This window comes from Gopherus evgoodei, chromosome 10 (genome assembly GCF_007399415.2).
Source record: "Gopherus evgoodei ecotype Sinaloan lineage chromosome 10, rGopEvg1_v1.p, whole genome shotgun sequence".
Taxonomy (NCBI): Eukaryota; Metazoa; Chordata; order Testudines; family Testudinidae; genus Gopherus; species Gopherus evgoodei.
In genome coordinates, this window is record NC_044331.1 from 13518858 (window position 1) to 13532384 (window position 13527).

The window sequence follows — 13527 nt, forward strand, 5'->3', positions numbered from 1 at the left end:
TATGTACAAAAGAACGTGTATAATTTGTGCACACAATTACCTCAGTTACATGCAGAGTTACTTATAACTGCATATCGTTTATGCAGAGATAAGAGTTTGAAAGCCTGTCTCACCAACAGAAGTAGGCCCAGGAAAAGATTTTGTTACATCCCCCACATTGTCTAATATCTTGGGACCAACACAGCTACAATTATACTGCATGTCTCATTTATGTATACTTTTTTGCAAACAGTAGTTCCAAAAAGCTAGGTTGTGCAGACTGAGCATAGGAGTGTGACCTGAGGCGGCAAGAGATAGAGGAGAAAATCTGCCACTTATTCAGGGTGTATTCTGGTTTCTTGGACTAGTATATTTGATCTAAATAAGATTTTGCAACCTCATCAAAGCATGATCTGCTAGAAAATATGGCAAACGAGGAGGTAATGCATACCTTGCAACAAGGCAGTGGATATTTCCAAATTGTTATAGTTGGGTAAAAGTGTAATTGCACATGACCATGAAGGCATGACAGTAAATCTTACTTCTAGGCAATATTGATACATGCCAGTACATAGCTATTAGATTTGAGTCTTGAAAATATAAAGCCTATTCTCCTGTCTGGAGTTGTTCCAGGAAGAGTAGGTCTATTGAGTATAATTTTGCAATAGCACTGTCCTTATTGGTTCCTTACGATCATGTTTCCATCCCCCTCTCTTTGTAGTAAGAGAAAACCCCATTGAATTTGATGCTTCCCTAGGTTTCTGTGTTTGTGTGTTGAGGAGGAGAGGAGTGGTCAGTGCTTGAGTTACTTACCTTGCAGATATCCATAGGTAGTTATCTTGGCACAGAGAGGGATCAAAGAGAATTTAGGCTGGGATACTTTGGATACTTGAGCAATTTTGGGTTGCCCTTCATGCTTCCTTGTGTGCGTCAAACACCAATTGCTACAGTACCATTGTAATATCACGGTGCTGATTTTGATCTTGTGCCGGCGTTTCCAGATGTTGTCTCTTACCATAGCCATTTGAGCAGGGTTTGGGAATTTTTTTACATAAACAGTTTTTCATCAGAAAATAACACATTGTCGAAACCGAAAGTTTTCGTGAAACCATACCAGTCTTGGAAAAAACTTGAATCAGGCAGGATTCTCACGTCCGGTATGGGATTTCTGGTGAGAGAGAGGAGCCAGTGAGTAGGGCATTCACCTGGGATGTGGGAGGTCCAGGTTCAAGAATCTACTCTGCCTGACTGAGAGCAGAAACTTGAAACTGGTCCTCCCACGTTCCAGGCGAGTGCCCTACAGACCAGGCTGTGTTGGCTGTTCTGGGGTGAGGGCTCTCTCTTGCTCTCTTTTTTGGAGTGGGGGTGAGGGGCTGTCATAACATATTTCCCAGATTTGGACCTTAGCGTCCAAAGTATGGGTGTTAGCATGAAAACCTCCAAGCTTAGTTACCGGCTTGGACCTGGTAAAGCTGCCACCACCCAAAAAATTAGAGTGTTTTGGGGCACTCTGGTCCCCCCAACTATCTTCCCTGGGGACCCCAAGACCCAAATTCCTTGAGTCTCACAACAAAGGGGAATAAACCATTTCCCTTCCCCCCTCCAGGTGTTCCCTCCCTGGGTTCCTGGAGAGATATACAGAAGCAAGTTCCGTGAATCTAAACAGAGAGACTCCACCCTCCCTATTTCCAGTCCTGGAAAACACAAGTACCGAGAGAGCGCTAATCTCTCCTCTTCCTCCCTCACCCAGAGGGTATTCAAAGTCAGGTTAATAAATCTAACATAGAGATTTCCCCCCCTGACTTCTTCCTCCCACCAATTCCCTGGTGAGTTGCAGACTCAATTCCCTGGAATCCCCACTAAAGAAAAACTCCAATAGGTCTTAAAAAGAAAGCTTTATATAAAAAGAAAGAAAAATACATAAAAATGGTCTCTCTGTATTAAGGTGACAAATACAGGGTCAATTGCTTAAAAGAAATATGAATAAACAGCCTTATCCACAAAGAACACAATTCAAAACACTCCAGCAACTACACACGTGTAAATACAAAAGAAAAAACCCAATAACCCCTATTGTTTTATGATCTTTGTACTCACAACTTGAAAACAGAAAATTAGAAAGCAGGAGACAGAAAAATCCTTCTCATAGCTGAGAGGGACAGACACAAGAACAAGGGACTTACACACAAACTTCCCTCTACCCAGATTTGAAAAATTCTTGTTTCCTGATTGGTCCTCTGGTCAGGTGTTTCAGGTTACTCCAGGTGAAAGAGACATTAACCCTTAGCTATCTGTTTATGACAGGGGCAAAATTATGTAAAAGTCTTAGTTTCATCCCGGGACAACGTGGGAAATCTTTTTGAAATCTTGAAAATTTTCATGAGATGACAGAACTGTTTTCTGTCAGGATCTAATAGCTGTGCCTCTGCATATCTTTTTGAAGCTGACTGCTATGCTTGATGATCTGGTCAAAATGCATGCTGAAATCTGCCTGTATATCTGAAGATGGGAGCAGGACTCTTAGAGTGATGTGAAAAAGGACAGAGAGAAGAAACCAGGAGCCTTGGAGACCGAGAGGGTCTTTTATATAATAAAATTAGTGAGAATGTGCACTTGACCTCTGGCTTTTTTGCTTTTTTCTTAGGGTGACTGTGTTATTACAGTACGACTGACTGAAGAAGCTGAACTTGAAGATGATGTAGTGTTTTACTTGGTGTTTACTGGCTCTGCTGTCCAACACTGCACAAGCACTAGAAAAATTAATCATGGGACATTGGAGACCATTGCTCCTGGTAAGTTTTCTTTGCAAAACACAGCCTAAAAATATTTCTGAAAACGGATGCATCGAAGTTTATTTGAACCCTATGTAATGTTGAGAATATTATTTTCCCCTACTTGCACAAACTTTTAGAGTAAAAAAATATGTATCTGGAATGATCATTTTAAACCGGTCTTTGACTGGATGAGTTTTTAAAAAATGATCCAGAGGTAAACAGAGGTTTATAGTGGAATGGCATCAGTATGGTAGCATAGTTAGTTAATGTGTAACTGTTACGCTGTACAAAGGAGAAAACAAAGTTTTGCTTACACATGTTAAAAGACTTTGAGAAAAGGCCAGACAGAAGAGGACACAATTGCCTTTACAAATTACAAATGTCTAGAAATGCCATTGGTTCAAGTGGATTTGCAGCACAGTAAAGAACTGGCTGCGTTTAGGTTGCTAGGGTTGAGTTGAACAGAGGCTCATTAATGTAGCCACAGGTACAGACTTCTTCCTTTCCTGGGGGGTTTTCAACCCTTGCTCCACCCCAGCCACGCTCCCACTCCACCCCTTCCCCCAGGGACCCACCCTCACCCTGCCTCTTTCTGCCCCTGCCCCAAGTGTGCCCCCTGCACTCCCCCCCCCACACCTCCTGCATGCTGTGGAACAGCTGATCATGGCAGACCGGAGCCACTGAGAGGGAGGGGGAGGAACTGATCAACAGGGCTGCTAGTGAGCAGGAGGCACTGGGGGTGGGATGGAGAGGAGCTGGCTGGTGGTGGATGCTAAGCATCCACTATTTCTTTTTCGTGGATGCATTGATATGAGTGTGAAGAAAAAACAGTCTGTTATTTTCAACTATATACAACAGTATAGCTTATGTAATTTAGTGTATTTCCTGCTGTTTATCTATGTGGCAGGTAATGTTTAGGAGAGACGCATGTTCAATGGAATTTGCCAGTGACAGCGTGGTTCTGTATGTTGCTGTGGTCTCTTTGTTTCCTCCTGGTAAATGTAGTGATTAAAGCAAAGTTGGCCATATTTTTCACTCCGCGCAGTCTCTGTTTGCACTGCCAGGGTAATTAAAGTTACTTGGATGGAGCAATCTAGTACGATTACTAATTACTGGAATCTAGTGCACTCAGTGAGATTATGATTCATTTTCTCATGGAAGAGATACAGAACTGGTATCTGTTATTAGACTGTTTTTGTGTTGTATGTACAAGGCATACAGTAATTCTCTGACGGTATTGGGTGCCGGGACCTCATCTCTCTTGGGACCCAAATAGCAGAATTGCCCAGAAAGGAACTGAAACGATTGTGTTCTGTTTCAGCTTGAAAAGGATCCAGAATACCTCACAGGATTTCGTTACAAAAACAATCCATTTCTATTCTTGTTATTCTAACATCCCTGTATGCAACAAAGGACACCACTTGAGCTTCTGTTTGACTTTAATGATTGTATCTGCAGTGGGGCTGGATGGCAGTTACACATATTAAACCGAAGTAACTAGAGGTATTTCATGTTGGCAGATAGTCATAGAAGGGAGGACTTCAGTGTTGGACCACTCTTTGGTGAGGGGTGGTGTTGGGGGAAGGTGGAGAGAGAGTCTTTTTTATCATACTTATATCCAGAAAGAAATCTGTTTAGCCAGTATTGTTCCATAGGTCAGTCTGTCTTATTGAAGATGGGTTTCAGAGGGGTAGCCGTGCTAGTCTGTATTAGCAAAAACAACGAGGAGTCCTTGTGGCACCTTAGAAATTAACAAATTTATTTGGGCATAAGCTTTCGTGGGCTATAACCCACTTCATGAAAGCTTATGCCCAAATAAATGTATTAGTCTGTAAGGTGCCACAAGGGCTCCTTGTCATTTTTATTGAAGATGCTGATTCTAGTAGGAGAATGATCTCTCTTAGCTCAGCTTCTCCTCCTGCTGGACTCTACAGTGAATCTGCAATCATGTGCTTATCTTTTGTATTGAGCCAGTTACCTTGGAAACGATTATGATGACTCATTGCCAAGTATTATTTGACCTCACTGGAGGATTAACTATGAGCAAGAGGCAGTTTGTGGGAGACCAGCCCTTGCTGAAACATTATAGCCGGGGTAATTAACAAGTTCTTCATGATTACACAAAGTGAATGACTTTTGGCCAATCACCGCATGATAGAACTAGGAGTGCAGGTTCTCTGCCTAGCATACAAGGTAGGGTGACCACACATTCAGATATTATTGGGACTGCCCTGATATTATATAACATAAGCCCAAGACTGAGAAGTTGTTGGCTTGTTTGGGTTTTTTTGTGTAGGGGTGGGGCAGGGAAGAAGGAGGTTTAAAGAGAAAAGTTTTTAAACTCCATCAAACCTAATATGCAAAAGAAACATTGGCATTTTGTTTCTGAACTTTTTCTGGCAGTTCTGGTTTGAAAACATACCAGCACTCTGCTAGTGCATGCGAACCAGAAAGGGGAACTGACCAGGGGAGGTTCTGCTGTCTCACCTAAAGAAAATGTTTAAAACAAACTCCCATAAAGGGAGAGCATTTAATTAGACTGAGTAACATAAGGTAGCATTAGGCAAATAATTTTTTGAACACATGACTTTAACCCTTTCAATTCTTATTATACATAAAAATATTGCATAATCTGAATGTCTTGTTGTTAAGGGCAGAGTCGAAGGCCTGCTACATTTCATTTTACTCTGAGTAATCTGCTTTTTTACTGTGTGGTTTCATTATTGGCCATATGATAACTAATCTTTAAAAGAAATCTTTTGACTATTCAAGTACAAGCCTTTGCTTCTGTACATGCAAACTGAAGAAAGGATTTAAATTTATAACCAGAGGTTGACGATAGGGCAAGATTGTTATTTACAGAGGAATTATTTTTAATTGAAATATTAGATTCCAAATAGACCTTATTACTGGGCTGAATTGTACATCAAATGAGGTCACCAACTGTGATGTCTTGCAAATATTCAGGATTCGACAGTCCTGCTCCCCTAATGACACAGTGGAAATAGCCAATAACCCAGTGAAATTATCGTACAAAATTGTAAGCAGAAATGGATCAGGCTTCATTTTCCTGTGGGTCATTTCACACGTCATGGATTCATTGAAGAAATAGCTTAGTGTTTGAACCATGAAAACCCACAGTGTCCTTTAAACACTTACTCACGTTCATATGTGTAGTACAGTTTGGGAATGTATTACAGTGAGACTTTTGAGGTGTGGTTTTGTTTTTTTTTTGATGGTGGGTTAGGTCTGAAAAGTTCCTACGAAGTGTTAAAAACTGGAAGTGGCAGTTTGTTAAAAGCATCTGATTATAAACTTGTTCCATCGTGTATTCCCATTGCTAGTTAGTGTTGGGGCAGGCAGGGTGGGCCAGAACTGGAGTGGGTTTCGTTCTGAAGTAATGATCACCTCAGCCAAGAAGAGGAACAAAAGTGGGAAAATCACTGTCTAGATTTGTACCAGGAGTGTTGCATAATTAACAGAGTGTCACTTGTCTCTCTGTTGGGTGGTGGTAATTAGGATTGTTTTTTATACAAGCTCTGTTTCCTTTGCTTACTGCTGCGAAGGAGATTATTAAGACTTGCACTTCTGCAAACTTTTTGATTTTGAGATGCTTAGGAGAGGTCACCACATATTTTACCTTTTGATCTATGTGCACATATATAAAATGTTTTTTACCCCATTGGATTACAAACCACATCCAATTGGCAGAGGTGGGGTGTGCCTATGCCTAAAACACAAAAGCTATAACAAAGAATAATGTAAGAGAGAGCACATTTTCAACACAAACACCTTTTATATGCTAGAATAAATTTAACAGGGTCTGTCCTCTTCCTCCTCTCATTGCCAAAGCAGCATAGTTCCCATGCTCCAAGATTAAACTCTGTCTCAGAGTTAATAATATACCTGTGCAGTTATAATTATCACTTAGTTTACAATCTGAAGGCCTTTAGGTTGGAAAAAGGGGTAAACAGTGAGGTGACAAACTTTGCAGATAATACAAAAGTACTCAAGATAGTTAAGATCCAGGCAGACTGCGAAGAGCTACAAAAGGATCTTTTATAACTGGGTGACTGAGCAAAAAAAATGGCAGATGAAATTCATTGTTGATAATGCAAAGTAATGCACATTGGAAAACATTTTCCCAACTATACATATAAAATGATGGGGTCTAAATTAGCTGTTACAACTCAAGAAAGAGATCTTGGAGTCGTGTATAGTTCTCTGAAAATATCCATTCAATGTGTAGTGACAGTCAAAAAAACAAACAGAATATTGGGAATCATTAAGAAAGGGATAAATAGTAAGACAGAAAATATCATATTGCGTCTATATAAATCCGTGGTATGCCCACATCTTGAATACTGTGTGCAGATGTGGTCAACTTATCTCAAAAAACATATACTGGAATTGGAAAAGGTTCAGAAAAGGGCAACAAAAATTATTAGGGGTATGGAATGGCTTCTGTATAAGGAGGGATTAAGAAGACCGGGACATCTCAGCTTGGAAAAGAGATGGCTAAGGGGGGATATGATTGAGGTCTATAAAATCATGACTAGTGCAGAGAAAGTATATAAGGAAGTGTTATTTACTCCTTCTTATAATACAAGAACTAGGGGTCACCAAATGAAATTAATAGGCAGCAGGTTTCAAACAAATAAAAAGAAATATTTCTTCACACAACGCACAGTCAGTCTGCGGAACTCTTTGCCAGAGGATGTTGTGAAGGCCAAGACTCTAACAAGGTTCAAAAAAGAACTAGATAAATTCATGGAGGATAGGTCTATCAATGGCTATTAGCCAGGATGGGCAGGGACGGTGTCCCTAGCCTCTCTTTGCCAGAAGCTGGGAATGAGCGACAAGGAATAGATCACTTGATTATTACCTGTTCATTCCCTCTGGGGCACCTGACATTGGCCACCTTTGGAAGACAGGATACTGGACTAGATGGACCTTTGGTCTGACACCGGGATGGCCATTCTTATATTCTTATGGCTATGCTCTTGCTGGTCCTTGCCACTTCCACAACATGTTTCCTCAAATGTGCAACTTGGAAGCCTCCCAGTTATTTATAACTATTAAAATAATAATGACTAATGTGTACACCACTATGAAATTATAATATATATATATAAAATAAAAAAAATGTGTGTGTGTTGTTGCAGTCAGACCTTGTTTTGCTCTTTTGTTGACCATTTTCTATTTCACCTCTCCACTGACAGCCTTTTACTGACCTTCCTTTCTAAACTAGATACTAGGTGCCCTGACTGTTCTACAGTTATTTGATATTCGGAAGCTACAGGAGTAAAAGGAAGCATTATGATAATCTAATAGCAGATGGGGATCCAACAGGTATCATAAAAGGGACTTGCTTGTTATGTTGCCTGCATATAAGCAGGAACATCTACCAGGTCCCAGTAAAGGAGAGTTCAGAAGAGCATAATATAGATTAAGGGTATATCCACACAGCTGACAGCGCTTTAACATGGCAGTGTAGTCGTGGCTCCAGCAATGGGAGAGAACTCTCCCAGCACTGTAATAAACCACCTCTGCAAGGGGAATAACTACCAGCTCTGGGAGTGCAGCTTCCAGCTCTGTAACACTATCTACGCTGCCCCTTTACAGGGCTGAAACATGCATCGCTCATGTTTTTTCTTCCTCACACTCCTGAGCGAAGGACGTTTCAGTATTGTAAGGGGCAGTGTAGACTAGGCCTCAGTCCCTTATTGGAAGATTAGATGGTTTTTGTTGAAGCTCCCCTATTAGTGGAACAGAATTGTGGGTGGATCTAATGCTCCTATGAACTAAAGCAGAAGCTTCACTGGAGTTAAGAAGCTGTAGCTAATTTAGGATAAAGAATCATTTTAAAATTAAAGAATGAAATATATATTGCTGGATTTTTTTAATATACTGTTGGTTTTTGGGTTTGATAAAAGTAAGATAGGACAGAGTAACCAATCTGTTATTTTTATCAACTTTCTGCTGCTAAAATCAAATCCCCAATCAAGCTGATATATGGTAATACAATATCACATATGAACTAAAGCAATGGTTCTCAAACTGAGGCCGCCGCTTGTGTAGGGAAAGCCCTTGGCAGACTGGGCCGGTTTTTTTTTCCTGCTGGGTCTGCAGGTTCGGCCGATCACGGCTCCTACTGGCCGCAGTTCGCTGCTCCAGGCCAATGGGGGCTGTGGGAAGCAGTGGCCAGCAGATCCCTTGTCCTGCGCCACCTCCCGCAGCCCCCATTGGCCTGGAGCAGCGAACCGCGGCCAATGGGAGCCACGATTGGTCGAACCTGTGGATGCCGCAGGTAAACAAACCGGCATGGCCTGGTCTGCCAGAGGCTTTCCATACACAAGCGGCAGTCCCAGTTTGAGAACCACTGAAGTGAAGAATCATGAAAACTGTTCAGTTCATGATGTCTTACATGCTTTCAGCAGCATTTTTACCAACCTGCGCATGCATTAGGTGGTATAATGCAGTTAAACCATTTTGTTAAACTGAACATTTATTTTGTGTTACTGCTTTCCTCTTGCTTTCTAAAATGAAGCATTTCACCAAACTGCTGGCTTTTTGTTTTCCTAGTTGAGTTCATATTTATAACCCATAATTTGAAATGTTTTCCTTTGTGCCAGAAGTAAATGCTGATGCTGCAGAGTAGTTGGAGCTTTATATCTTGTTTGGTACTTTGTGGTGATGCTTATTTATCTTGGGTTCTTATATAGTCTTCATTTCCATAGTATCTGAGAGCCTCACAGGTTTCAGTGCATTTGTCCTCACGACATTCCCTTGAAATAGGAAAATGCTAGTCTCCCTGTTTTACAGATGGCGAACTGCATCACAGAGAGGCTAAGTCAGTGATTTGCACAAAGTCACGCAGGAAGTTTGTGGTGGAACAGGAAATTGAACCTGAGTCTCCTAAGTCCCAGTTAGTGCTCATTGTGTAAGTTTGTGAGGTGGGGATTTACCCACTGGGCCATGAACCGCTATGTGCAACTCATTTTAAGTGGGTAACATGATTTAACATTCCTATTAATCTGTCTAAGGCTTCATTTCTCTCTCTTTCCTTTTAACTGTAGTTTAGGAAGTTAGGACTTAAATGAGAGTAGGAACAAGCCCTTAATTGTTTTGTTGCAGTAACACTAGTTGGCTCCAGGCAAACAATACTTCACTCTTAACATACTGGTAGGTTAAGAAATGTCATGTCCGTGAACCATGTCATTAAAACAAAGAAGGCGATTATATGCCATACCATTGACTCCATGTTCACTATATCATTTATCATTTTCAGAAGTTGTCCTGTGTGAAGTATCTAATTGATTAAGGTCTACGCCTGTAATGCTGAAGTCAGTGGGATTTCAGTGGGAGCAGAATTAGGCTCTTAAGTATCATTTGTGTGTCTCTGTGGTGGTTGCCATTTGCCAACAGTTACCGTGCATTTGGGGTATCCCAATTATTTCCTCTTATAATATTTCTACATATTTCCATTACTACTGCATGGTTCCATAACTTTCAGAAAATGTTGACTTTTTAATGTTGTTCACTGTATTTGTCCTTAATTATGTTCATGTGGGGAGGTTCTGCCTAAATGTTTTTGTAATTCCTTTAATTTTTGGATTTTTTTTCTACTTGACAGCTGCTGTTTAAAGTGAAGTACATTGCTATTAAACGAATATCTTCATTTAAAATATACACTTGCTTTTGCATTTTTTTAAATGTATGTTCATGCTTCTTCTCCTCTAACAGTGAGTATGTTTCCCACCTAGGAAACTACTGTTAATAGAAAGTGCGGCCCTCTCGACTTTATTAAATAATCTTTGTTCTGGAAGACCAAAAGAGTAAACAAGTTATGTAACAAATGACCACTTGGCAATAATGTCATGTGGACTTGTTTTAAAATATTCTTAACAATGAAACCTCTACAAAGCTAAAATAGAGACAGATGATATAACCAAAAACAGTTATATACTGCAGCCTTTCTGATATACTTTGGTGCATTATGCAGACTTATTAAAAGGAGATGAAGCCGGCTAAATGACATACGTCATAGGAAAAAAACTGGTGAATACTGTATAGAGAGTATCTATGACAGCGTGTTTGGAAGGTATATAGTGCCATAGATTTTATGACAACCCTACATTAACAAGCCACTGAGTGTGTATGGAAGAGGTGGAAAGATTTTGTTTAGGAACTAGATTTCAGTGTTGAAGCTTTAAAACTTTGAATGTGACCTCTCTCCATTGTTGTTGCAATATCTATTTATTTCAGCCTGAAGTAAATCCATGTGTTGCAAACAGTGGGTATCTCATGCGCACACACTAAATCACACACAGGGTCCTTAAATTTCAAAAGCAGAGTGCAAAACTCCTTCAGCAAAAGAACTCCTTTATCTGTTAGCAGTACAGTAACTCCTCACTTAACATGGTAGTTATGTTCCTAAAAAATGTGACTTTAAGTGAAACAGTGTTTAAGCGAATCCAGTTTCCTCATAAGAATGAATATAAATGAGGCGGTTAGATTCCAGGGATTTTTTTTTTTTTTTGCCGTACAGTACAGTGCTATAGCTGGGAGGTGCCCCCGCCTTGCCCCAGACAGGCACAGTCCACTGACACTGGAGATAATGAAGCAGACAAGGAGGCTGAAGGTGCTGTAGGCTAGGAGAAGAACATTGTGCAGCAGCAGTGGCAGCTTCCCCTACTCTGCATGCACAAGAGGTGGGGGGCTCAACCCTCAGCCCATCCACTCCACCCCTTCCCCCAAGTTCCCACCCTTAACCCGCCTCTTCTTACCCCCACCTTCCCCTTTACTCTGCACGCTGCGTCCTCTCTCCTCCCCTCCTCTGCCTCCTGCTGGGGGTGGCAATCAGCTGACTTGCAACATTCGGGGGGGGGGGGAGCGAGGACACGGTGCGCAGGCTCCCCCTCGCTCCCGAATGCCACAAGCAAGCTGATTGCTGTGGGCAGGAGGCAGAGGAGAGAGAGGGGAGCCTGCTTGCTGAGTCTTCGCTCCTCCCTCATCCCTCCTGCCCGCAGCAATCAGCTGGCTTGCAGCGTTCAGGAGGGAGGGGGAAGGTGCTGATCCGTGGGGTATGCCGGCAGGCGGGAGGTGTTTTGGGGGGTAGGGTGACCAGATGTCGTGATTTTATAGGGACAGTCCTGATTTTGGGGTCTTTTTCTTATATAGGCTCCTATTACCCCCCACCCCAGTCCTGATTTTTCACATTTGCTGTCTGGTCATCCTATGTGGGGGTTGGGGGGGCGTAGTGGAGCTGATAGGGAGGCTGCCAGCTGTGGACAAAGCCGGCAGTCAAATGACATTATAGCGAAGCATTGCACAACTTTAAATGGAGCATGTTCTGTAATTGAGCAGGGACGTAAGACTGAAACAAAGTTAAGCGAGAGGATGTTAAGTGAGGAGTTACTGTAGTTGGATCCCTTTATCTTTGTGTGTGCCAGCCACCCAGGGGCAATGTCACTGACGCAGAGCCAATACATTGCATACAAAATGAACAATTTTTATACTAGGTATCTTTTCCTGTTTAAATCCTTTTGCGGAAAAAGTTCAAGTCAGCATGACAGGGTCATGACAGAGGATACAATTAGCAAAGGACTCCTGAGTCACCTACTAAACCAAACCTAGCATGCAGTTCCAATGTAACTTTAAATAGCTGCCGAGGCCAAAAACCTATTGTTTGGTGTATTAAATATGAATCCTCAAAATAGGAGGCTTGGACAGGATTTCCACTTTCAGCTGGGTAGGAAGTGAAGTCATGTTTTAAGGCATTCATTGGCTTTGTTTAGCTACAACAGTGGTTTTTGTCTCCATGTATTCTTTGTTTGATGATAAGGAGCCTGCAGGAAATGATACCACCCTTTTAAACGCACCCTCAGTTTTAGTCAAGCAAATTTATGGTACTGATATAAATTAGACCCAGCTTGGTTGTAAATTGTAAGTTGATCATTAGCAATTAACTCTTTGTAACGTCCAGGTTTCCATATTTTTTCTGTGTATTATCTCACAGGGTGTCTCCGCAGAAAAAAATAAAAGGCAGTTTTGTCAGTTTTCTTCAGTTCTGTGTGCATAAGTGCAGGTGGACGAGAAGCCTGTGTTAATTTGACTGAAGCAAATTCATCTTCTAGCTAGGAGAGAGTAATGCAGCACTACAGCTAGTACAGAACAAGGAGTAATGGTCTCAAGTTGCAGTGGGGGAGATTTAGGTTGGATATTAGGAAAAACTTTTTCACTGGGAGGGTGGAGAAGCACTGGAATGGGTTACCTAGGGAGGTGGTGGAATCTCCTTCCTTAGCAGTTTTTAAAGTCAGGCTTGACAAAGCCCTGGCTGGGATGATTTAGTTGGGGTTGGTCCTGCTTTGAGCAGAGGGTTGGACTAGATGACCTCCTGAGGTCTCTTCCAACCCTAATCTGCTGTGATTCTATATAGATCAGACAGGTCTTTTTACAAGTGTGGGGGATAAAGTTTTACCATTCTGACAATTTACCTGTATAAAGGAGTCGCAATGAAGACTCCATAGTTTAAGCTGTAGGACCGTTTCCATTGTAAGCTCACTTTTGGCTTCACTTCCAATTTCTGTTTTAAACAGAAAACCTGCTTTCTGCATACATTTTTTCATGTTGAGTCCCTGCCCAGACAAGCTGTTTTTTTTTTTTTTTTTTTAAAAAAGCTGGAGGTTAATCAGAGAAGCCAATTTAGTTATGAGACTGAAAAATGGATGGTATTTCACTTTCTAAAAATGTTTTTAACGTTTGCCTGCCC

The 13527-nt window shown here is 41.4% G+C and overlaps 1 protein-coding gene across 9 annotated transcripts in view; it reads left to right on the top strand.

The window, feature by feature from the left end:
* AKAP13 (A-kinase anchoring protein 13) overlaps positions 1–13527 on the top strand; it is a 332046-nt gene that overhangs the window by 121804 nt on the left and 196715 nt on the right. For all 9 annotated transcript variants that reach the window (XM_030577586.1, XM_030577582.1, XM_030577585.1 and 6 more), the window contains one exon: positions 2624–2771. In XM_030577586.1, coding sequence (XP_030433446.1) covers positions 2624–2771 — 148 coding nt within the window. The remainder of the gene's footprint in view (positions 1–2623; positions 2772–13527) is intronic.